The 26,921-nt window shown below is 34.9% G+C and overlaps 1 protein-coding gene and 3 long non-coding RNA genes across 6 annotated transcripts; 1 reads left to right on the top strand and 3 right to left on the bottom strand.

Moving 5' to 3' along the window:
• Positions 1-1,365: 1,365 nt before the first annotated feature.
• LOC130992587 (flavonoid 8-hydroxylase 2, chloroplastic-like) lies at positions 1,366-4,772 on the bottom strand. 2 transcript variants are annotated; one of them, XM_057917277.1, is made up of 7 exons: positions 4,191-4,772; positions 2,900-3,090; positions 2,731-2,820; positions 2,459-2,633; positions 2,190-2,390; positions 1,912-2,102; positions 1,366-1,862 (listed from the first exon to the last, which is right to left on the bottom strand). In XM_057917277.1, exons 1-7 carry the CDS (start codon positions 4,704-4,706, stop codon positions 1,769-1,771), a joined length of 1,458 nt encoding a protein of 485 aa, XP_057773260.1. In that variant the 5' UTR covers positions 4,707-4,772; the 3' UTR covers positions 1,366-1,768. The 2 variants fall into 2 exon arrangements, with proteins under 2 accessions (XP_057773260.1, XP_057773259.1); XM_057917276.1 differs by having other exon boundaries at positions 1,366-1,836; positions 4,191-4,768.
• Positions 4,773-10,431: 5,659 nt separating this feature from the next.
• Positions 10,432-26,556, top strand: LOC130992710 (uncharacterized). Of its 2 annotated transcripts, none has more exons than XR_009091357.1 (5): positions 10,432-10,586; positions 10,835-11,198; positions 25,991-26,029; positions 26,111-26,167; positions 26,245-26,556. It is a non-coding gene; the product is annotated as an uncharacterized LOC130992710 (long non-coding RNA). The 2 variants fall into 2 exon arrangements; XR_009091356.1 differs by having other exon boundaries at positions 10,738-11,198.
• On the bottom strand, positions 12,574-13,583 carry LOC130992719 (uncharacterized). Its single transcript, XR_009091365.1, has 2 exons — positions 12,919-13,583; positions 12,574-12,819 (listed from the first exon to the last, which is right to left on the bottom strand). It is a non-coding gene; the product is annotated as an uncharacterized LOC130992719 (long non-coding RNA).
• On the bottom strand, positions 22,565-23,574 carry LOC130992718 (uncharacterized). Its single transcript, XR_009091364.1, has 2 exons — positions 22,910-23,574; positions 22,565-22,810 (listed from the first exon to the last, which is right to left on the bottom strand). It is a non-coding gene; the product is annotated as an uncharacterized LOC130992718 (long non-coding RNA).
• Positions 26,557-26,921: the final 365 nt, after the last annotated feature.

Genomic DNA, 26,921 nt, shown 5'->3' with positions numbered 1-26,921 from the left:
ATTTAAATATGAACTTTTAATAATAATGCAGTTCGTACTTTTAAGAGCCCGAAATTATTATATGACATCTATTAATATTTTTATTGATAGTTTTAGTGTTATTTGCTCAAAATGAAATTCACTTAAATTATATGCTTTATAATCAGTAAATTTAATTATTATACAATACTTATACTCCTACTCATTAAGTTGATAAATTATCAAATACTAATATTTAAATTAACAGAATTTTTTTGTTATTAATTAATTTAACTCATAAATAATACTCCCTTCGTCCCACTCCAATAGGCTCACTTCTTTTGGGCACGAAGATTAAGAAACTTACTTTTCAGGAGTAAGTGACGTGGTTACACTAATTAAGTACATTTTCTTTACTGAAAATGAAAAACGAGCCTATTGGAGTGAGACGTCTCAAAAAGGAAAACGAACCTATTAGAGTGGGACAAAGGGAGTAATATATTTATATAAATTAAAATTTTAAAAATAAATAAATATATCGTGGCCCGTGCATCGCACGGGAGGATGTACTAGTAATTATAATACATAAAATGTATGAATAAGAGATGATAGAATTATGCACACATAAAATGAATGGTTTGAGGTTGAAGATGATATTTTTTTTTAAATAATATGTATTTGTAAAGATATAAAATATAAAGAAAAGATGTGAGCCCATGCTCTAACTAAAAGAAACAGATCCGATCATCTACCCACCGTGGGCAAGCATAACGTGCCCACCACTGATGTGACAATTTTAATTAGGAAAGAGAATTAATAAATCTTACTCTAATTAAAATTATCTTACTATAATTATAATTGTCACATCATGGTGGGCACATTATGTATGCCCACGGTGGGTAGGTGATCGTTTCTGCTAAAAGAAAAGTGTCATACTTTAAATGAACACCAAAAATGACAAAATTGTCATCCTTTTCATGGCAGAAAAAAAACACGTTAAATTGGCTGCAATCTATTACGGATGTCAAATTTTACAATAATATAGTTTCCTTTTAAAAAACACTCACATTTTATTCAATGAATTTTCATTACCATTATCCAATAAAGTTTATTTTTTAACGAGTAATTCTATTTCTGTAGATCCAATTAAGATTTATTACGCGATGTTATTGTTTGTCTATGAAAATGCAATTTAATTATATTGGCTATTACTAATATTACTTATCCAAAATAAGACTGATCTATTTCTTTATTACAAATTTAAAATTTTGAAAAGATAACTCTACATGGATTTGAAAACAAATATGCATACATTAATGAATATAATATAATATATCTTTCAACATAGAATTCCAAGCGATAGACTTAATAAAAAAATTCAACCGTGATGAATATGGCAAAAGAATGTTGAAAGCACGAAACGAAACGCATGAATTAATACGATAGAAAAATACTAAAAACATAAAAAAAGAAAAGAAAAGAAAAATTAATACACAAAATAGTTGTCTAATCAGTTCGTCAGAATGTGACTATGACCAACATTCGCACATGCAGTGAGAATAAACCCTAGCTAGCTAATTCGATCATAGTCATGGCATCGAATGAAGTCAAGAAAAAAGTGTTTAGCAGAAAGCATGATCATAGTCATGGTATCGAAAAGTTTTGTAGATGAAATGCGACAGCCATTTCGAAGCCACAAAGCACAACACAGCCATTGAAGCTAGAGAACACCTAGCAGCAATGGTGATTGCGCCCTGTTTGGCTGCAGCTACGGCTGCAATGGAAGCGATGGAGACAACTTGAAGGGCGATCACCAACGCGTTGAGACGTTTATAGGCGACGCTGCAGCTGCTGCAACCCACCGTGTGGGTCCAGTACCTGAGGCCATCGAGCACACACACTCACTTTCAAGATGAAGAAATCATATTTAGTGAAAATCATTTCAGTTTTTACCTATCAAAGAGCTGCTCTCTTGGAGGAGTGGGTGGAAGCTCTCCGGTGTATTTACCTCTCCAATCAACTTGCGCGCCGCCGTACTTGTTCAGCCACCTCCTGAACGCCACAATGAGGGCGTCGGACTTTGTTGGAACGTAGCAAGCTTTTTGCCAATTCATTGGCCCAACATCTTTCATCAGCTTCCTTTCCTATCAAATACAAATCATTCTATATATTAATTATGGAATCCATCTTTGAGATGAATATATAAGGGGGGAGGGGTAAGTCTGAGTCACCTCGACATGAAGAAGATAGAGATCCGAATCAAGAATCAAGTTCTGTCGAATATGATATATCCAACGTGGAACAATCCGATCCATCCAGACAGCAAAGTTCCTAGGAACTGCATAGATCAGCCTGCTACGCCCCGGACTAACCGGGATGCACAAGAAAACAAGCATAGCTGTCTTCTCGGGGGGAATAGGGGGCAGCACCACCTGCATCAAAAACAGCACACTAAAACAACTATATATGGAAACCAAACAGTACTCAACTAAGTAGCTACCTCCGATGATGCCTTGTCCGTGCTCTGACCAGCCACCGGAGAGAAATAGGCGTAGTATAGGCAAGGCGCAATGAAGTAGTTGTCGCCATATATTTGCTTTGAAGTGTAGCCATTCACATCCACTTTCTGAACCCCTATTTCAAGCGGCGTGCCTCCTTCTCTGTCAGCCTTCAGAGTGCAGGATACATATATATATCTTTCTCCGTCAGTCATGTATATGTAGATTCACTTACACTAAATAATTAACCTAAGAGATGTATAGATTTACTTATCTCTCAACCACTCTTCCAGTCCTCATTATGCCATGATGCGCATACGGAACATGAGCAGGGTCCATAAGATTTTCAATCAGGACTTCATACCTGAAAAAACTCAATTATTGTAGATATATAACAGCCTTTTCTCTGCTAAAATCATGCAAGATTCGGTAAGTATATATACCCGTAGCCTAATTCCCTTGACATCAATGTTGTATTGGCAAAGGATGGATCGTCAAGTTCTGGGATGTAATGTGGCTTTATCTTTGAATGTATGTCCTTGTAGTGTGGATCTGAATTTGGCCAGAACCAAAGAATGCCATTTTGCACACAACTAGGATAAACGGCTACACACGCCTTCTTTGCATTGTGAATCTGCAAAATTCTATACCCTTCAAAATCTTCATATATGAACCACTACCTTATTAAGTGAGCAATCCCAATAGAACTATTATATAGTAACAAACTCTTCATATATGTGTTGGAATATAAACTTGATTTGAATAGATATTTTGTAAAGAATATTCTAGAATTAAAAGAAAAGAAAAAAAAAAAGAAATTAGAAGAAATTTGTAGAAATTCTAGAATAGTTGAGAATGATGAGGAGATGAAGAAAAATCTAGAATTGTTGAGAATAAGTTAGGATAAAGTAGAATTAATTAGTAGAATAACCTAGAAATAGAATAATCTAGAAGGTGAGTATGTACTACTATAAATATGTAACTATGTTGTGGAATTGTAAGCAAGAAAGAAAGTTAGAAAGGAAGTGAATTGAAGAAAAATTGTGTTAGTAAACTACAATCCTCCCACTCAAAATTCCTAAGCAGACACACGTCTACAACCAATTTCTCCAAATTTCCTCTTACCAATTAAATAAATTTTTCATTATATATACTTATATTCCAACAATATGAACCAAGCTCTGTTACTATATATTAAGTTAATTTGCAAGTTCATTAATTGCAGACAAAGCACATTATTTCATTTAGGAAACTCCGAAACAATATTCAACATAACCAACTTAATTCATCAAATGGCAATTTCAGCCTTTCAATATGTTGAAATTACCTTTTAAAAAAACCCCTACAATTAATATGAGAAGTTAAAGTCAAACATCTTTCTCAAGATTCTCTTCTCTTAAGCTTTATCACATCATCCATGAAAGTTCCAAGAATAGACTATCAAGCGATTTAGCAGCTGCTATTTGCTCCAAGATGCAACTCATACATCAGCACCAACGCATCAAAAATGGCAGGCACGGGCACGGGTGAGGGAGGCTTCAGCCCCCACCAAGCATTTTTTTTACAAAAATAATTTTGTTCTTAGAATATCTTCAAATTATAGGATTCTTGTGTGAATTTTTTGTAAAAATCTTGAACCCAAGAAATAAAAAATACAGCCCTATGAAGATTTTTTTTTTTTGGGCGGCATCAAAGATTAACGTGTGAGAGGAGAGATGATGCAGTAACATTTACCGGAGGGCCGTCGCGCGTTGCCTGAGGGATGAATTTGCAATCGCCGTCGGCGCCGAAGCACCAGCCATGGTACACACACTGCAGCCTGCCCCACCGATCGATCCTCCCCTCCGACAAGGGAGCCAATCGGTGAGGGCAACTATCTTCAAACACCTTCCATGCATTCTCATTCCTATCCCACCACACCACCACATCGATCCCGATCACTTTCCTTGCATGCGGCCTCGTCTTGTCCAGATCGCACACCGCCCACACCGGATACCACTGCTCGTACCACTCGAACTTCTCCTCTCTCTTCTCGGCTCCAACTTCTTGATAGGGCGGCGCCGAAGATTCCACCGTCGTAGGAGAAACCGCGGTGACAATCTGGGAATTCGATGATCTCTGGGTGGAAAGAAGTGGCGCTATTCGTGGAGACGATGGAATGTGTAGAATGGGTTTTTTGGCGTATGCGTTTCTGGGGTTTGGCGCTGAGATGGGTGGTGATAGGAGGGATGAAGTGCTTAGAATTTCCATGGCAGGCAACTCAATTTGTTTCAGTGTTGATTCAGTTCCGTATCAACTACTATTAAATACACTCGTTCTTCTTTTCCCGCCAAAAAATGACACATCAGCACTAGTGCGTAGCAGATTGTACTCATGCAAACTGCCAAAACTTTCTTTTTTCAGTTATTAGTATTTACGAGTATTTTTCTAAAATTGCGCACTATCTTTACCTTTTTTTGGCGGGGCTTTTGACAAATAAAATCACAAACTATTTCGAGTTTGCAATTTTAACGTGATTTTTGAAGCGTGACGAATTAAATTACCATCTTTTCAATTTTTGCAATTTCGTCTCCCTCAATTTTTTTCGGTCGCCGAAGTATTGAATCGGAGCTTACGTGGATTAGTAACGACGACGCCGTTTTTATGAGGCCTAAACAACGTCATTTCATACCATTTCAATTAAAAATTTCTCCAAGTTATAAAAAGATTGTATCATGTGTTTTGCAACATAATTTCCAATATTCAGCAATCTTATAGAAAACAACGTCATAACATGAATATTATGTGAGAAACTAATTCACGTAAACTCTAACTCAATAATTCGACAACTGAAAAAAATCAAGGGGATGAAATTGTAAAAATTGGAAAGATGGTGATTTAATTTGTCACACTTTAAAATTCACGTTAAAATTGCAAATTCAAAATAGTTCGTGATTTTATTTGCTATATAAAACCCCTTTTTCGGGTCAAACTGCTACAATTTTTTTTAATTAAATATCGGCTATTATAAAGAAGAAAAAGAAAACACAAACTAAAGACCGAGCCTCGTTAAAATTTTTTAAGGAAAACCCAAAAGAATAATATTGCACGCATGCGAGATTGAACCTAAGATTACAAAGGAGAGTCTTTGGATGCATCAACTTTGCCACTTGAATTAGGCCTCATTGGCTCAAACTACTATAATATTAATATTCATACATACTCCGTCCGTTCCGTGAAACTTGAGCAGTATTCATTTTCGGGTTATCCCTGCAAAACTTGAGCATTTTCCTTATATGACAAGTTTTATCATTTATTCATCTTTTCACTTTTTCACCTATCATATTTAACACACAAAATATTAATCCCTTAAAAATTTGTGTCGAAAAGAAATTGCTCAAACTTTGCGGGACGAATAAAGTATTTTTTTTTTCATATTAAAATTTATGTGCAAACTCTTTCCTCAAAAAAAAAAAAAAAAAAAAAATATATATATATATATATATATATATATATATATACAAACTCAAATTATCATGGAAGTTTTGGATGCTAATATGAACTAGAATGACCCTTAATTATTTGGTTTGAATTAATATCACATTTTTGACAACTATTTATATCACGTAGTCTGAAATTCCTGAAATTATTTTCCCAAGGGGTAAAATAATCTAGCTTGTCATTTCATTTAGGCAAGCATTTAAAAAAAAAAAAAACCCAAGAAGAAGCAATGACTACAACCGAAAAAAACGAAGAAAGAGGGAAAAAAAAAGAAAGAAATTGAATGCAATTTTCAAAAAGCAATAAAAAAATAAATTAATTTAATTATATATATATATTTATTTATTTTTTGTATTTTTATTTTCACATCAAAAAATTAATTTTTTTAAATAATAAAATATAATTAAAAAATTAACATGGTTATGCTGAAAAAGAATTATCAAACGATCGAAAACTAACAACAGTCTAGAAAAAAAAAAAGGCACAGCAGGTCACTTTAATATAAAGAATAAAAAAACGTGTAGAAAGAAAAGGGGTGATTCTATATATAACCCCCACTTTACTCATTATAACCCCCTTTTATTTAAAAGATATTAAAATTATTTCTTCTGTTCTATCCTTATAGCCTCAAATCGAAAAGTTAACAAGTAATAGCTTCACCAGGAAAAAAAAACTTCAAACAGCCATGAAATTGCAAATCAGATCAAACAAAACAATTCATTCATTTTCTGTGGATGCAGATAAAAAAAGGCTTCAACATCCAAACAAAACAGTTCTGGCATAAGAATGCAGATAAAAAAGCCTCAACAGCCATGAGAATGCAGATCAGATAAAAGCTTCAACAGACATGAGAATGCAGATCAGATAAAACAAAACAAAACTAACGAATCCATCCATTTTCTGGGGATTTTGTTTCTCATAATATGAAACCTCATATATCCATCTATTATAAATCTATCAACTATAAATTATGCCCAAAGGATCGTACTATTTTTTTTTGAATTCCCTGTATTGAATATTGTCAATCTTATTGAATGCAAACAAAATTCTCAAAATAAAATTGCAATGAGAGGATTATTTTGAGTTGAACTTTTGAGAATTCAGAAAATTGTAATGTATTTTCGATTGTTTTTCCTGTACATTCATGTGGGGGCTTTTGAACTGAAAAATGTTTTCGTTTAATCCTCTATTATTTAGGGTTCAAGAAGGGTAGTATAGTATATCTAAATATTTTTTATTATTTTTTAAATTAAAGGGCTATAGAGAGAAAAAATGGGGCTATGAATAGAATTACCCAAGGAAAAGAAATAACAAACAAACTTAAGGGCCCGTTTGATAGGGTCTATTGGATTAGATTAATTGTATTTCTCACCTTATAATGATATAATTTTGACCAATATAATTATGCTCAACAATAATCTATATTATATATAAAGCAGGAGTTTAATGGTAAAATATTACCGCCTTTTTTTAAATTTTAGTTTTCTTTATACTGTGACTATCTTTCGCTATTCCTACGGCAAAACCATTTTCGCCTCTCTTTCCACTATAGAAGTGGATATTCCTATATCAACTTTAGCTAATCTAAAAATCATTTTCGTTACCAAAAAAAAAAGAAAAAAAAACAATTTTCGTCTCTCTTTCCACTTTAGCCAATCTTACCCCTTTTCAATTTCTTTTTTACTTTTTCTTTTAAATAACTGTGTTGTTTGGTCAATGATAAAAAATTTATTATATATAAAAATTAAATATAAGAGATAGATGATAAAATTATTCATAAATATTTTCATCCTCATTTTTTCATTTGTCAATTGTACTAAATAAAGGCGAGACACCAAACTATGGAAAAATAAGAAGAAAACATAATCCTTTTATTGATAAAAAAAAATACAAGAAGAAAAATACTTATCCCTTTTCAATTTCGTTTTTGAGTTTCTTTTTTACTTTTTTTAAATAATTGTGTTGTTTGATCAATAATATTATATATAAAAATTAAATATAAGAGATATATGATAAAATTATTCATAAATATTTTCATCCTCATTTTTTCATTTGTCAATTGTACTAAAAAATACTCCCTCCGTCCCCAAAATAAGTTCATCTTTGGGGACGGCACGAGTTTTAAAGAAAAATGGTAAAATATATTGATAATGGAGAAAAATATATTATAATTAGTATTGAGAGTGGTGAAAAGGTGAAAAAGTGTTATAATTAGTATTGAGAGTGTTGAAAAAAAAGTAAGAATAAATAAAGTATTATTAGTGGTGGGTAGTTGTCCAAAAATGGAAAGAAAGAAAGAGTAACTTATTTGAGGGACGTCTCAAAAAGGAAAAAGAGGAACTTATTTCAGGGACGGAGGGAGTACATTGTAGCTTAATTTTTTTGATTTGGGGAGGGGGAGCGGTGCCGGTGGAGTTTGAACCCTATACCTCACTGTTTGCAAATAGAAATTAGTACCACTTGGTGTCACTTTGAGGACACATTGTAGCTTAATTAGGTTGTAAATTTTATAATGAAATCAAAACAATATTCAAAGTAACTATAATATACGCATGCATCCAAAAATAATTATTATAACATATGCTAAAAAATAATACTATATATATATATATATATATATCCTATTACCTTATCTCAATTAAATTTATTTTTATATTGATATGCATATATAATAAAGATATAATTTAAAATATAATTTACAGTTATTTTTATTTTTTTAGTGACATGTTAAATTTTGATATAGAGTTAAAGGATATGATAGAGTAATTATTTTGCTGTTAATTACATATAAAATAGATTATATGTTGTAAAGTCTATATATATATATTTACAAACAATACATACACACACACACACACACATATATATATATAACAATTTATTTATATAAAATAAAAATCAAATTGTGTTATTCTTATAATAATTCTACTATTATCTTTGTAATTTAAGAATGTTATAAAATATCGGATTAAATTTAATTTTTATATAATATTCATTGAGTTGATAATATATATTATTACACTACTTCAAATAAAATAAGATATAAATTAATACTAGAAATTATTCTTTTGTTATTAATTGATCTAAATCATAAATGCTGATATTTTGATATGAATATATATATATATATATATATATATATATATATATATATAATAAAAATATATCATAATCTGTGTATTGTACGACTTAAAAAATATGTCGCTCAATTTTGATGCTCTCTGTGCATCGCACGGACGGGCGTACTAGTTTAGAAAAAAGAAAAAGAAAAGGCACAACCGAAAAGAAAAAAAAAGCTGCATGTTTTGTCACGTGCGCTTTTCTGGTGGGGGGCCAATAATCCAAGTTTCTTATTATACATTTGATGGATTTTCTTATGGATTTAAAAGTGTTTTTATGAAGTTAATGTTGTTTTGATGCCTTTTGTGGCTATTGTATATGCGATTATTGTTTGGACGCATTATTTTGTTAATTACAAGGGTTTTATTGAAGAAAAGTGTGAAAAATGGGTAAAAAGAACATTTTGTTTCTGTATAGGAGTTGTTCATGAAATCGTGTATTGAAGAACAAATAGTGCGTTAGATGAACTTTCAACAATCGAGCGAGTCTGGTTCATCTTCGGGCGATCTGCCTAACATGTGATAATCGAGAATTTTACAATAAATGCTGATATCAACTCAGATACATCGTAATATATCGAATGTAACACATATACAATTTGAAGCGTGTAAGTGACTAACATGGCAGATTATTTGAAATATCGTCCAACAAAGTCAATAATTTATAAATCAGCACGCCTATTAAAAGAAATAAAAATAAAGTATATAATACCTTATAGACAATCACATGTGATTCTGGAGATGGACAACATAAGATGCATGGTGACAAGATTGACAATATAGGACGAAAGTCTCTTGGCCAATTAAAGGCAAATTTGGTCCCTCCAAAAGTTGCTACCCCAAATTTGATTCGCCCAACCATAGTACTACCTTACTTTGTTATCTCTTATAGTGGAGTGGAGTGGGGTGCTCTGAGATTCAATAATGCATGCAAAAGACAAATAATAGTGACCGACATTATCAACGTCTTCATATTTTGGGGTGGCTACTCAAACACAATACTAGTACAGTGGCGGATCGGAGGCCTAGGGGGCTGTAGCCCCTCCCAAATTTTGATATTTAAATAAATATACATATATATATATATATATATATATATATATATAGGGTTGCATTCAATGACAACCACTATATTATGTAGAGAACAAAGACCACATCTCGTGCATTCATAAAACTTAAATCAACGGACCATGATTTATTCTGAATCAGTTTTACATGAATTAAATTATCTATTTCTCTTAATTGTTAATTACGACAAGGGTGTATTTGTCATATGCATTTCAGAGTTAATTTCCCAGCCGATCGAATCCCGAAAATCTCTCCATTTCCATTCTGAGCTAAACAAATTCGTGTGAATTGATGAAATTACTAGGTTTTCATCCAATATTTTCACAGGCGAATCAATTTCTGAAACATTTCTCACATTCTTAATTCGTTGTTTTCACATTCATCGGTTCAAAGAGCATTTTTCTGGGCATTTTCCAGACTCTCAAAATCAACGAAACACGGAGAATCTGATTGCTCATTTTAGGTAAATCTAATTTTACGATTTGGTGAACTGAATTATATAAGTTTGTTTTTGTTTTTTTGTTTTTTTTTTTGTATTTGATGAACTCATGGAAGATTACTCATTTGGTGAACTGATTGTTCATGATTTTCATACTTGACTGTTGATCGGAAAGAGTGCACGGGGTGTTGAAGCAAAGTTGATTGTTCATGATTTCATACTTGACGCCGTGCACGGGGTGGTGCTGATGGAAAGAGTGCATTTTCCTGCAGGGGCAGTTTTGGGTGTTGAAGCTAGTCTCCGGGTTCGGGATTAGCCGGGAGAGAGCGGCTGATCGGAGGGATGCTCGATCAGGCGAAGCTAGACGACTTGCTGGTGTTCGGCGGCGGAGGCGGAGACGGAGGCGGAGTGTATGATGTGAATTTGGTGGTGAGGTTGATCAGATTGTTCGTGTATGATAACATGTCAATGGAGAGGATGGTGAAAGTAGGGTTTCTGATTGATATGTATTTGGGGGAGATTGGGCCTGATCCTACCCTCAGATTCACTAAGTTTCTTGCTGTTGCTGAGAGTTTGTCTGATTGTGCAAGGGATTCTTTTGATCAAGTTTATAGAGCAATTGATATATATCTTCAGGTAATATTCATCTCTTCATTCTAGCTATTTTTTTGAATGTTGGATAGAGCTATGTAAATGGATTTTGTGGTGTGGAATGGTTGGGGACACAAACAAATGCATAAAATTGATATACAAGACAAATAAGTTACTGAATTTGAATTATTTGACACCAGTTATTTTGAAGCTTATATGGTTGAGTTCCCCAAAAATCTGCCACTTATTTTACTATGAAACATTTCAAGTTGAAGAAACAACTAAGCTGTGATTAAGTCTGAGTGGTATACTAATTATTCTCTTCCAGGATGTATTTTGCATTTTACATGTATTAGTGAGGTGAATTAATTTGTCCTTTGTTGTTGTGTGGAGTGGTCTATATCTGCCTGTGAATCCTACAATTGTTAGGACAATACTAATTGTCATTATCTACGCTAATTAAACAAAAAGCTTAATATTCCATGAATCATGTTGTCGTCGACTAATTAAAAAAACTACCAGCAGCTTTATTTGTCAGCAATGGATTGCTGGTGTGTGTACAACCAGAACCTATAATTATAGAATCATTGCCTTAGTTATATTCCTCCTATTTTATACTGTAATGACCCGACTTTTAATTGAGGATTTAAAATCTTCTAATTACTGATTTAAGGATTGATTATGGTAATTAGGGTTCAGCATCCATTAATAAAATACGAACTTATATGAATTTGATGATTTATATACATGATGATTTATTTTATTTTATCTTCAGTGGACGATGCACTCAAAATATATTTTGAGTCCATTAATTTATTAATGATGATTTAACATTTAAGTGTTAAATATGAATTTTTATTAATTACTAAAGTTGATCCATGTGGTTAGTTAAATTATTAAATTGACAAGCCCAAATGGATTTTTATACTTCAAATAAGAATTTGTCTTGTATGTGTTAATGTATTTAATTGAGTTTGGAACCATATGATTAATGTATTAATCCATTAGATATTTTAATGATTAAATTCGAATAATTCCTAAGCATGCTGAAGAATTATTTTAGTCATAGCGCATGCTGAAGAATTTATTTCAGTCATACGCATGCTGAAGAATTTATTTCAGTCGTACGCATGCTGAAGAATTATTTTAGTCATAGCGCATGCTGAAGAATTTATTTCAGTCATACGCATGCTGAAATAGAATTTTACTTCTATTAAACCAACCCCACGCCTTCACCATCTTCACCATTTCTCACCTATGCAGCCCCAATTTCGCACAGCCACTGAAGAGACAACAATTTACACTATCAATTAAGGTGTTCTTCCTAAACTAAGCTCCTGTATTTCGTTCAAGTTTTGCTGAGAAACACCAAAGCAAACAATTACTTATATCTCAGCACCACCACACCATCATACGTTCATCAACAAAGGATTACAAATGCTTTGATATATGTAGAAAATGAGTAACAAATTCACAAATTTACAGTTACAAGATAGGTTACATATGAACTGAAATTTACAGTATTTGAAATTGTGATAAATCCTATATGCTATGTGTGACTGTTTTGAGGCTTGAACCCCTGCTGTGTGTATGAGTCGAGGTCAGGGGACGGCAGCCGTGGTGGCTGCCGATGGTCGACGGAAGGCGGCGGAGCCGTGGTTTCGTTCTGCCACAGGGGAAAAGGAGAGAGAGGGATTTCAGTTTTTAATAAAAAAAAGGGGAAAAGATGAGGGAAGAAAAAGGAGAATAGGGAGATGGGGTATACCTGGTTGTCGGGGTCGACGGCTCCTGGCCGTGAGCCACCGGCGAGGACGACGGAGGCAGCAGCGGCGGCGCACCGTTTTGACGGCGGCGTGCGTCCTGTTCCGGCAGATCGAGGAAAGAGAGGGAGAGGGTCAGGGCGTGTAGAGAGATAAATAGAAGAGAAGGAAATGGAGATGGCGAGATGAGCGACGACGCCGTGGTCTTCAGGCCGCGGCGGATCTGCCGCGAGAACGAGGGAGCAGGCGGCGGCCGGCGACGGCGGCGCACCGCTTTGACAGCGGCGTGCGTCTGCCGCCTTGTTCCGTCATTCTTGAGAGAGAAAGATGAACGATAGCGGCCGATAGAGGCGAGAGAGATAGAGGAGAAGAGAGGGGGAATGAGTTCAGGGAGAGAGGAGAGGGGCCGACGCCGGCCTCCGTCCGGCGAGCATCCCGGCGAGGCGCGGCGGAGAGGGCAGAGGCGAGAGAGAGAATTGAGGCGCAGCTTAGTGTGTGTGTTTGAATGTGAAATAGTGTGTGTGGAGATAGGTTAAAGGATGAAGGATGGGCTTTGGGCCATAGTTAATTGTTGGGCTTGTTGTTGGGCCAAGACTTGGGCCATTTTATTAATTGTTGTTGGGCCGATTTTATTAAGTATTTGGGTCCTTCTTTAATTAATTGATGAGCTTAGATTTAAATATTTGGGCTTCTTTAATTTAATTGTTTGGGCCTTATTCAAAGAAAAACATGATAGACTTAATTTATCTAATTAATTTGGGTTTATATCTATTTAAATTATTTGAGCTCTTAATTATTAATTTAAATTGAGCTTGATTAATTTAATTATATATTGACCTTTAAATTAATTATTTAAATGGAGTTCTTTATTTCAAGTATTTATAAATGGATTATAAAATAAAATAATTTGAGTTAAACTCTCATTTAAATTAATTCTTTTCAAATGACTTATTAATATGGATTATTTGAAAATGATTAAATGATTTTAAATATAAGAAAGCATGATCTATGATGATATAATTTGTCTATGTGATATCCTATGATTTATTTTTAAATGACGGAATATTTAACTTGATGGCGTGAGTAGAACGAGTTATGATTGATGCGCATGATGATGTTCAAATAAACGGTTTCGAACCTAAATGTTAGTTATGTGATAGATGTTTTGAGTTTAAGGTTTTGAACGAGACAAGATTAATATGGATGTTAGAACCCTAAAATCATTAAAAAGGAGATAGTTTAGTTTAGAGACCTATCTTCCTTTCTTACACGACTTTCTTCTCGAACTTATCGACTCTTCGTCAATAAAGGTCCAGACGGGAAGTGAAAGCTAAAGAAGGAGGTAACTCTACGCCCCTAGTGGGAACGGAATGAGGTAGGCATTACTTTTACTATACGTATATAGAGATCCCCTGCGTGTCGTAGGCCTCTTATACGAATGAATGCATGAGATGATTTAACTGTTAATTTCAGTTTTATATATCAATCAAATGAGTTTAATGTTACATTTGAGCAAGTTATTTCGTTACAAAATATTTGAGTTAAAGTTATTTCAAGTATTGTCTTGCCATAAAATGTTTAAATTTTAGTATGATATCTATCTGCTTTGGCTTTGCCAATGATGCAATCGAATTCGAGTCCTGAGCAGTTGATAGCTATCCTGCCAGGGCTAGTGTACACCAGTGACCGTGAGTCATCTAGCGGGTTGGCCGGTCAAGTGACCGTGAGAGGTGGCCACCTCTCCGGCACACAATTCCAGATATGATAGATTACAAGAGAACTTAGACTGATCAGTCGAACTTTAAGAATCACAAATGAATTTAGTAAGCTTGGGCCTTTTTAGCGAAAAAACTCCCTTGCTGTACTGTTTATGATGGCATGACAATTTACAGTTTTGAAGCATGTATTTTTATACCTAGGCATACGTGCCCACTGAGTGCTTTTGTACTCAGCCCTGCATATGTTTTCTAAATGTGCAGGTTGAGCTGATGTGATGATGGTGCTGCAATGAGCGGAGTCTCCAGGGTTGTTAATAAATAGTTAACCTGTCTAGAATATGTCTTCATACATATGTCTAGCTACTTTCCGCTGCAAGATGTTGTTGATGTTATAGTATGTTATGTCATACTTTGAGTCTTAAGAGAATGGTTTCATATGATGTATAACTTGATTAATGATATTAATTAAGTTTTATGTTGTCTTTCATAGACTGTTCAAAAGAGTATTAATGAGTAAATACGATGATTTTTCTTAAGTTAAGTAAGATTTACGGTTTCAAAAGATGCCCCTTTCTTTCCCCGCTTCTAAATCCCCTTCCCGAGTCATAACCCCGGTTAAGCCATCCTTAGGGATTGCGGGCTGTGACAGAGTGGTATCAGAGCGAAGGTTAAGCTCTGAATTAGAAGTCTTGAGTTTAGTCTAGAATGAGTCACTAGACTAATAGTTATTAACAACCGTGAGCTCAGCGCACCATCACACCAGGCTCAACGAGGTATGTAAAATTTCAAAGTTTATTTGACGTTAAATTTTGAAGAGCACGATGTTGAGGTTATATGATGAATTATGATGTTATGCTTTAAAGATGCATAGTTTGAGTTTGAGGATGACAACATGATTAATAATGAGTTATTATGTTATAAGAGCATATGTTGACGTTACATGATGAATCATGATAGCGTTTATATCATATGATGTTATATAATTGAAGATGCATAATTATGAGTTATGATGTGATGTATTTGAGATGTTTTGTGATGAGAATTGTTCGAGCAGTTGTGATAAGTCACGATGATCTAGATGAAGGAATCTAATGTCATTGTTAAGAGAGATTTTCTACTAAGTAGAAGGATGAAATGAGAACTTAGAGCTAAAGCTTGAGAGAATTAGCAATTGCTTTAAGTACTTGTTGGTTTGAGTTATGAGTTTGAGTTATGAGCTTGAGTATAATAGCATGATTAATGATGAGTTATTAGCATGCTGCAATGAGATATTGTACGATATGTTGAGTTGTTTGGTGACGCGAGTTTTGCTCACTCAACCTTAATGGTACTTGAGGAGGTATCATGAGCCATAGTCTTTGGAGATGGCTTTGAGAGAGAATTGTTGAGTTGTCTTACTGAGTCACGATGATTTAGATTAAGGGATCTAATATCATTGTTTAGAGAGATTCCCTACTAAGTAAAGATGGGACGAGATGAGAATTTAGATATTTTGAGCTTGAGTTTTAAGATAACAGTACTACTTAGTAGGAGTTTTGCTAAGTTATGTTTTGTTTATTTCTGTTGCTGGAGCCGAGTAGAGTTAGTTCCTAGAGTCACCTTTAAGTTCTCCTTATAGGTTGGCCAGGACTGTTGTGAGATCGAACTCAGGGAAGATCAGATACGAGGACGAGGCGTACAGTATGTGGTACAGAGATACCCTAGCAGATTATCAAACACATGTTCATAAACTATGAAAGGATGAGAAAGAGCCAAGGAAGGCTAGGGTTGAAAGGATGAGAAGTAGCCGAGGAGGGCTAGAGTTGATGAGGATGAGAAAAGAATCCGATGTAGGCTAGAGCTAAGGATGATCTTGAGAGTATGAGCAGTACACCTTTGTTTTTGATTAATTTCAATTACATTGCGATGTATATAACTTACTTAGGAGATACTGATACTTGAGCTTTTGACATGCTGATAGATAAGCATGCGAATATAGTACCCTACTGATGTTAAATAGATGGATGTTCCTAGTGTGCTAAAATAGCAACTAGATGAGTTAACTGGTAGCAATTACTGTAAGAGGTCCAGACCGAGACATAGTACTATTAATGGTGTCGGTTTAGAAGGGACATTACGATAGATACTATGGTTTTTGTAGGGTTTATATAACCCCTTTATGTAAGTCCTCTAAAAAGAGGCATTCTACTGATGGATATATTAGGTTGACCAGAGTGGTCTTTTTGTTAGCATTTCGTGAGTGCTTATTGCCTTACAGATGAATGTTAAGGTGACCGTGAGGGTTTCCTTAAAGTTGAGTTAGTAAATTGAACTTGAGTTTTGAGGATGCTTAGAGCGTTGGTCGAGTTGAGTCTTCCTTTTGTGATTTCAAAAATGCCTCAAAGATGTCATCAAGAGTGTGATGTGAAGGATAGGCGGGATAATTCTCCGCCACCACCACCGCAACATGAGAGGAGAGTCGAAAAATATTGAACTTTCGAAACAAGAGTCTAGAACATAGGACCCTGAGTTTAAGCTTTTAGCTTGCTGGTGTGAACTTAAGTTTTGTTATGTATAGTATGATGAGAATTTAGAAGACCTAGAATTACCAAGTTCGGGATGATGTTTCCCGTGTAACTGGGAAGTGATTATGTTGGACCTGGCCAGTCCACATGATCCAAATCTCAGTAGACGTCTTTAGGGTTTATAAACCCCTGTATTTCAACTTCAGTTTAAAAATCAGATGGGTTCTCACTCTAGGTCATTTTGTTCGACCTGGTAGTTACTCCATTCTACCCTCTGGTTATTTATTTGAGTCTCTTGAACAAATTTTCTGCAACACTTTATATCATTCGAGATTTGAGCCTTTGCAACTTTTGAGTTGTCCTAGTAGATTCTTTTGAGGTATACGACTAAGAAGTGTTAGTATATTGACTTAGTAAGTCACCCAAACTATAGCTTGGTTAACTGTCCATCAGTTTGTGTCTAAAATTAGTTGACATTAGTTTTTCTCCTCTAATTATTATCGACCACTCCTTTTGTTAACAATTTATAGTACAAACCGTAAGGTTTGAGAATAAGGACTTGAGTTATTTTGTCTATGCTGATTTCACGATGGAATCATGGAAAAGTGTTACGCATGTGATATGAGAAAAAGGATGTATTGATGATCGTCTTTCTTTGAAAAATAGAATGTCTGGTAGATGAGAAGCTAGAAACGAGATGGGGACAAAAATGAACCATTACGAAAGATGGATGAACTTTTTCTCGAGTAAAGCTTGTTATAGCTATGAAACCAAGAATCCAGTTGAGGGTAAACTCTAGATTAAGACGATGAAGAGAACCTTTGATTTTTTTTTTGTACCGCACAAAAAAAAAAAAAAAAAAAAAAAAAGCGACTTCATGTGTTGCGTTCCAGTTGACTAGATCTACAGATTTTGGTGGGAGGCCAAAAGAAAAGCAATGACTCAAGAATGTTAGCAAACTTGTCTTAGTAAGACTATAAGACGGACACTTATTACATATTTTTTTTTAATATCTGCGATAGGAGGAGAGAAACGAAAATGTTCAATCTAAAGCAAAACAGGATGTCTATGACCAAGTACGACCAGATTTGCTGCGACATATCCGTTATGCCCCACAATAGGTGGACATCGATGAATAGATGCCGAAGAAGTTTCGACCTGGCCTAAAGTATGAGATAAGAATGGCATTCGCCAACCATGGTGAGTTTACGTACTTTGAATTGCTCAGCAAAACTCTAGACGCTAAGGTAGTTATGCCCGGGGATCACCCGTCACAAATACAAACTGAACAAAGCGATCAAGACATGAAAAACTTTTCACCCATAGAAGGAACGACGATAGTGACACGTAGTTATATGAACCTGTAATTGAATGTAGAATCACTTAAGGTGGTAGCGAATAACTTGATGTTATACCAATATGGAACGTAGATGTAACCCTAATAATGGACTGGTTAGCTGAGAACTATATGCTATGATTTATGCAATGAATGGGAAATCTCCTTCAAACTTCCAGGAATAGACGCTTTAAGTTTTCACGAGATTAGTATAAGGAGCGGATACCAGTTATTTCATACATACAAGCCATAAAGGTGATAAATAAGAAACATTACCAAGCTTTCCTTGTATACCTAAACGGAGGAGCTAGAACCGAAAGGACAGTTGAGGACATAGAAGTTATACGTGAGTTCCATTAAGATTATCCAGAAAACTTACCAAGACTGCCACCCAACAGACAAGTAGAATTTACCATCGACCTAGTACCAAGATCGACATGTGGATCAAAAGCATCGAACAAGATGACTCCAAAGGAATCGGAGAACCTAAGGATCCAGTTGCAGAAACTACTAGACCTAAGTTAGATCATATCTAGTGCATTCCCATCAGGAGCGCATATTTGTATGTTATGAAGAAATATGGCACTTTAAAAAGGCGCACAGACAATAGAGCGTGGAACAAATTAATACTCAAGAATGAATATCCTTTACTGAGGGTAGATGAATTGTTTGACCAACTCAAAGGTGCAAATGTGTTTTCCAAGATCGATTGAGGATCGGATGTCATCACCCAAGACAACTTTTAGAACGGGTTATGACCACCACAAGTTTGTAGTTGTGCCATTCAGGCTAACAAATGCCCAGATATATTTATGGGCATCATTGATAGAGTATTCTACCTTCACCTGGATAAGTTCGTCTTAGTGACTCCAAGAATGAAGATGAACATAAGGAACATTTAGGGACCATGTACACAAGTACTATTGGGTGAACGAATTTATGCCAAATCAATAGGTGTGAGTTTTGCTCAAGGAAGTGGCATTTTCTAGAACATATTGAATGATTTGAGTTTATATATGTGTGTTTATATTTATTAAATATTGCACGTATAATTTACTTAGATTAATTTGAACACCAAGGTTCAAATTTGATGAAGGCCGTGAGTCATAAGGCCAGAGACGAGCGATGCTCGATTTTAATTGAGTTATTTTGAGCATGCCAATGTGTTTAGAATAATTAAAAATATTTGTATTTAAATTTTTGGAATTTATTTCCATTAAATACGAATTTTCTAACTATTCGATGATTTATTAAATTGAGATATGTGGAGTATGCGAAGTCATGTAAGTGAACTAGCAGTGCATATGAGTTAATGCTATGTTAGTAAGACTATATGAATTATTTGAGTATTTATGAGATGAGCATGATTAGTAAGTTATTGAGTTTTTTTTGAATTGCATGAGAAATGCATATAAAATGGCTAAGTATGAGAAATTAGCATGGATTAGATTTATTAGTTTAAATGAGGTGAATAAATTAGAGAAGCACGTTAATTAATTATAGTTGGAATTTAGTATTTAATTACAAAGTCCGAGATTTAATCGAGAACTATGAGCATGATAAATTGTTAAAATATAATTTATTATTTGAGTTTGATATCGATTATGTGTCTAAATGGAGTGAGTGTGAGAGTTATGAATAACGCACATAAATGTTGGTCTCTGACACTCGAACAATTGGTGTCGAGTATAAATGATAGTTTAATGATAAAGAGTTTTGATGATTTTGAATTGTAGTACTAGAGATTCTAAAACCTGATAAGGAATTTGTAGTAGCTGATGAGACAAAGAGGATGGGTTGAACCCGTAAAGGATTATGATTTTGGTATTAACCATCGCACGGACAAGACCAATGTAGTAGATGATGCAGTGAGCCTGAAGGTCTCGTCTAAGATATGATAAGATGATGATAGAAGTGATTAAACCACCCAGCTTGAGGAAAATTGTGGTAGGAGCACGAAGGAAGGATGAGAAGTTAAGAGTAAGAATAAGGATAAGAAATTTCAAGAATTACCACGAGGAATCAAATAATACTATCTTCTTTGAAGGGAAGATATGCATCTCCATGACAATGAACTTAAGAATAAGATAAAGCCATGGCACCCATATACTGTCACCAGGAAGTACTAAGATATATTAAGATCTAGAAAAATTCTAGTTAGGAGAAATGAAACGAGATGTAACCTCATTTGTTGAAATATGTCTTGCGTGCTAGCAAGTGAAGGTTTTACAACATATCATATCGTTACTTTGAGTCTTCGAGCTCATAAAGACAAGCTTAATGTCATGTTTGGGACAAACCGAGCCCTTAACGAACCAATGAATTTCGTTGTCGAGATGGATTTTTCGAATCCATCAGACTTAAGCAAAGGTTGTCACGAAAGGGGGCAGTCAATGCCCACATGACTCGAGATTCCTACGATGAATGAATAAAAGTTTATAACGACGTTTATGCTGACTGCCTACATGCTCGAAATGGTGGGTCTCCTTACAAACTGTTTAAGTTGCTTTAGGAATGCTTTAGAGATATTAGTTGTTATAGTTCTGCTTAAACGACATAGAAATTACTAATGAGGTATGTTGAAGACGACCGAGCTAAACCGGGGTGAAAGCCGAGAACATGTTTTTGCCACTCATTGTGAGACATATAATATCAGTTATCAATTGACTATCGATAGGTTGGCAAATGAGGCGTTACACGTGAGGAAATATAGATCACCACTTTGTTGAGATGAAATGACTAGATGATTGAAATCATTCGTCAAAATTTGATAGTGAATAAAAGAGGGCCATGATTGACAGAGTCACATGTTGACAAATGACAAATTGACCTATGATGTGAAAGTGGAGAGATAATTTCCATAAAAGTTTCTCCATCAAGAGAAATCATTGGACTCAATGTGAAGGGTAAACCTAAACCCGTTTTATAGGCTCATACGAGATTGTAGAAAGGATAGGCCCAATAACTTACTGTTTGGCGTTAGCGCTAAGCTTTGAGAATGTGCGTAATGTATCCCATGTGTCGCAATTGAAGAAGAATGTTTACGATTCAAAGCATATGATCCATAAAAACAACATTGTTATTAGTCAATATTTGAGTTACGAAGGAAGATCCAAATCTATCTTAGATCGGGAAGTTCAGGTACTAAGGACTAAGTCGATACCGATAGTAAGGGACCTATGAATATATCATGGTCAAGAATAGACTACGGTCTAACAGGAAAGTGAAGTACTCAGAGTTATTTTCTGAGGTACAAATTTCGGGACGAAATTTCTTTTAAGGGGGATAGTATGTAATGACCCGACTTTTAATTGAGGATTTAAAATCTTCTAATTACTGATTTAAGGATTGATTATGGTAATTAGGGTTCAGCATCCATTAATAAAATACGAACTTATATGAATTTGATGATTTATATACATGATGATTTATTTTATTTTATCTTCAGTGGACGATGCACTCAAAATATATTTTGAGTCCATTAATTTATTAATGATGATTTAACATTTAAGTGTTAAATATGAATTTTTATTAATTACTAAAGTTGATCCATGTGGTTAGTTAAATTATTAAATTGACAAGCCCAAATGGATTTTTATACTTCAAATAAGAATTTGTCTTGTATGTGTTAATGTATTTAATTGAGTTTGGAACCATATGATTAATGTATTAATCCATTAGATATTTTAATGATTAAATTCGAATAATTCCTAAGCATGCTGAAGAATTATTTTAGTCATAGCGCATGCTGAAGAATTTATTTCAGTCATACGCATGCTGAAGAATTTATTTCAGTCGTACGCATGCTGAAGAATTATTTTAGTCATAGCGCATGCTGAAGAATTTATTTCAGTCATACGCATGCTGAAATAGAATTTTACTTCTATTAAACCAACCCCACGCCTTCACCATCTTCACCATTTCTCACCTATGCAGCCCCAATTTCGCACAGCCACTGAAGAGACAACAATTTACACTATCAATTAAGGTGTTCTTCCTAAACTAAGCTCCTGTATTTCGTTCAAGTTTTGCTGAGAAACACCAAAGCAAACAATTACTTATATCTCAGCACCACCACACCATCATACGTTCATCAACAAAGGATTACAAATGCTTTGATATATGTAGAAAATGAGTAACAAATTCACAAATTTACAGTTACAAGATAGGTTACATATGAACTGAAATTTACAGTATTTGAAATTGTGATAAATCCTATATGCTATGTGTGACTGTTTTGAGGCTTGAACCCCTGCTGTGTGTATGAGTCGAGGTCAGGGGACGGCAGCCGTGGTGGCTGCCGATGGTCGACGGAAGGCGGCGGAGCCGTGGTTTCGTTCTGCCACAGGGGAAAAGGAGAGAGAGGGATTTCAGTTTTTAATAAAAAAAAGGGGAAAAGATGAGGGAAGAAAAAGGAGAATAGGGAGATGGGGTATACCTGGTTGTCGGGGTCGACGGCTCCTGGCCGTGAGCCACCGGCGAGGACGACGGAGGCAGCAGCGGCGGCGCACCGTTTTGACGGCGGCGTGCGTCCTGTTCCGGCAGATCGAGGAAAGAGAGGGAGAGGGTCAGGGCGTGTAGAGAGATAAATAGAAGAGAAGGAAATGGAGATGGCGAGATGAGCGACGACGCCGTGGTCTTCAGGCCGCGGCGGATCTGCCGCGAGAACGAGGGAGCAGGCGGCGGCCGGCGACGGCGGCGCACCGCTTTGACAGCGGCGTGCGTCTGCCGCCTTGTTCCGTCATTCTTGAGAGAGAAAGATGAACGATAGCGGCCGATAGAGGCGAGAGAGATAGAGGAGAAGAGAGGGGGAATGAGTTCAGGGAGAGAGGAGAGGGGCCGACGCCGGCCTCCGTCCGGCGAGCATCCCGGCGAGGCGCGGCGGAGAGGGCAGAGGCGAGAGAGAGAATTGAGGCGCAGCTTAGTGTGTGTGTTTGAATGTGAAATAGTGTGTGTGGAGATAGGTTAAAGGATGAAGGATGGGCTTTGGGCCATAGTTAATTGTTGGGCTTGTTGTTGGGCCAAGACTTGGGCCATTTTATTAATTGTTGTTGGGCCGATTTTATTAAGTATTTGGGTCCTTCTTTAATTAATTGATGAGCTTAGATTTAAATATTTGGGCTTCTTTAATTTAATTGTTTGGGCCTTATTCAAAGAAAAACATGATAGACTTAATTTATCTAATTAATTTGGGTTTATATCTATTTAAATTATTTGAGCTCTTAATTATTAATTTAAATTGAGCTTGATTAATTTAATTATATATTGACCTTTAAATTAATTATTTAAATGGAGTTCTTTATTTCAAGTATTTATAAATGGATTATAAAATAAAATAATTTGAGTTAAACTCTCATTTAAATTAATTCTTTTCAAATGACTTATTAATATGGATTATTTGAAAATGATTAAATGATTTTAAATATAAGAAAGCATGATCTATGATGATATAATTTGTCTATGTGATATCCTATGATTTATTTTTAAATGACGGAATATTTAACTTGATGGCGTGAGTAGAACGAGTTATGATTGATGCGCATGATGATGTTCAAATAAACGGTTTCGAACCTAAATGTTAGTTATGTGATAGATGTTTTGAGTTTAAGGTTTTGAACGAGACAAGATTAATATGGATGTTAGAACCCTAAAATCATTAAAAAGGAGATAGTTTAGTTTAGAGACCTATCTTCCTTTCTTACACGACTTTCTTCTCGAACTTATCGACTCTTCGTCAATAAAGGTCCAGACGGGAAGTGAAAGCTAAAGAAGGAGGTAACTCTACGCCCCTAGTGGGAACGGAATGAGGTAGGCATTACTTTTACTATACGTATATAGAGATCCCCTGCGTGTCGTAGGCCTCTTATACGAATGAATGCATGAGATGATTTAACTGTTAATTTCAGTTTTATATATCAATCAAATGAGTTTAATGTTACATTTGAGCAAGTTATTTCGTTACAAAATATTTGAGTTAAAGTTATTTCAAGTATTGTCTTGCCATAAAATGTTTAAATTTTAGTATGATATCTATCTGCTTTGGCTTTGCCAATGATGCAATCGAATTCGAGTCCTGAGCAGTTGATAGCTATCCTGCCAGGGCTAGTGTACACCAGTGACCGTGAGTCATCTAGCGGGTTGGCCGGTCAAGTGACCGTGAGAGGTGGCCACCTCTCCGGCACACAATTCCAGATATGATAGATTACAAGAGAACTTAGACTGATCAGTCGAACTTTAAGAATCACAAATGAATTTAGTAAGCTTGGGCCTTTTTAGCGAAAAAACTCCCTTGCTGTACTGTTTATGATGGCATGACAATTTACAGTTTTGAAGCATGTATTTTTATACCTAGGCATACGTGCCCACTGAGTGCTTTTGTACTCAGCCCTGCATATGTTTTCTAAATGTGCAGGTTGAGCTGATGTGATGATGGTGCTGCAATGAGCGGAGTCTCCAGGGTTGTTAATAAATAGTTAACCTGTCTAGAATATGTCTTCATACATATGTCTAGCTACTTTCCGCTGCAAGATGTTGTTGATGTTATAGTATGTTATGTCATACTTTGAGTCTTAAGAGAATGGTTTCATATGATGTATAACTTGATTAATGATATTAATTAAGTTTTATGTTGTCTTTCATAGACTGTTCAAAAGAGTATTAATGAGTAAATACGATGATTTTTCTTAAGTTAAGTAAGATTTACGGTTTCAAAAGATGCCCCTTTCTTTCCCCGCTTCTAAATCCCCTTCCCGAGTCATAACCCCGGTTAAGCCATCCTTAGGGATTGCGGGCTGTGACATATACGCTATACTTTATTTCGCAAAATTAAACAAGTTGTGTATATACTTCATTTTCCAATTTGTTGAAAACGGATTACTTATTTTGCCCAGCAATATATTTTGTCTTATTCTGATTTGATGAACTGATTGTTCATGATTCTCCGACCTGACTGCATATATTTCTTCCGTGAAGTTCATTGAGATAATGTTTTTCTGAATTTATATTTTTTAGTATTTTTTCTTGTGAACTGATGACTTAATATTCGAATATATGTTGCTTCATGAATTGTAAACAAGACATGTAATTTTTTTTAAATTTTTTTAATATACCAATATTTTTATATATTTTGTGAAATTCAGTTTGCAATTTTTTATTTCAGATATGAATTATGAATGTATTTTGGGTTTCTTTCGTGAATATATGTTAACTATTGGTTTGTTAGATATTTTCTGTTCTATATCATATTATGAACATATTTGAAGTTATCTTTGTGTTATGTGATGTGTGGTGAGCTTAGTTTATATTAAGTTTGAGCTCAGAAAGAAAAGTTCACACTTGCTTTTGATCATATTATGAACATATTTGAACTTATATTTGAACATATTTGAAAATATTCGGATTGAGTTTCAGCTCATAATGAAACGTTAACACTTGGTTTTTGAAATTTATATATACGTCAACGTCAGCTGTTCGTAGTTTATTTCTGTAAATTAAACTGAATACATATTCTTTGTCTTAGATATAGAATCGTCTCCTAGCAATGAAGTCGTGGTACCAGGTAAATTATCGAATTGTCTTATATATGATTCAATGTTAGTATTAATGAACATGAGTTTCAACATAAAATTAATTGAACCAGGCTACTAAGAAGCGCAACACAGTTAAGGTATCTATGAAGATAAGGCAGTCGGAACGGGTAATGAATAGTGTATACTTGTTTTATTGTGTCACAAGTTTATGTGTATCTTTAACACAAAATAATATTAGTTACAGGTTAGGAATTTGGCAGCTCCTGTGAAGATGGGTGGTTCGAAAGATCAGTCCATCGAGCACGAATTGGTAAAACATAAAACTATTAGGATGGGTTAGCAAGTGTTGATGGTTTCAATGCCAACATGACGTTGATTGGTTATTGAACTACTACGCATTTTATTATTATAGTTATGGATTTTGTCAATATATTTTGACATGTTTGCGTATAAAAGGTTTTTAACCTTTTTATGATGAATGTAACGGGAAACTTATTTGTGATGAACTGTGGGTTGGTATGAACATGTTGAACGAACATACCTATAAAATGTTAAATTTTTGAGCTCATATGAAACGAATATTTGTGTTTGTTGAGCATAGTGGTGCGTATTTGTGTTAGTTGAACATGTTATAATAAATTTCATAAATTCATCATCCGTTCCTATGCATGTGCGTTTATATGTTCGTTGACCAAAGTGGTTCGTATTTGTGTTCGTTTCACATGTTACACGAAGTTTGGACTCTATTTTAAGGACTTGCAAAAATATGGTATTTTTTGGCCATATTTGGGGTGAATTAAGCAGCTATCGTCCACTTTTTGTGGTCAAAACATGTGGTCCAAAAAAGCTGGACTAGGTACACATGTGGCCTAAGAATACCTAAAATAGTGGACTAGGTACACATAACTAAAATAATTGGCC

This window comes from Salvia miltiorrhiza, chromosome 7 (assembly GCF_028751815.1).
Source record: "Salvia miltiorrhiza cultivar Shanhuang (shh) chromosome 7, IMPLAD_Smil_shh, whole genome shotgun sequence".
Taxonomy (NCBI): domain Eukaryota; kingdom Viridiplantae; phylum Streptophyta; class Magnoliopsida; order Lamiales; family Lamiaceae; genus Salvia; species Salvia miltiorrhiza.
This window is presented reverse-complemented; position numbering and strand designations above follow the sequence as displayed.

What these genes read in the sequence shown, in the direction of transcription:
- LOC130992587 (XM_057917276.1), bottom strand. Translation starts at nt 4,706, where the DNA reads ATGGAAATTCTAAGCACTTCATCCCTCCTATCACCACCCATCTCAGCG. An exon ending in TCAAGGGAATTAGGCTACGG is followed by an intron (nt 2,821 to 2,899) that starts GTATATATACTT and finishes GAGTTTTTTCAG; the next exon opens with GTATGAAGTCCTGATTGAAA. An exon ending in CGGACAAGGCATCATCGGAG is followed by an intron (nt 2,391 to 2,458) that starts GTAGCTACTTAG and finishes TTTTTGATGCAG; the next exon opens with GTGGTGCTGCCCCCTATTCC.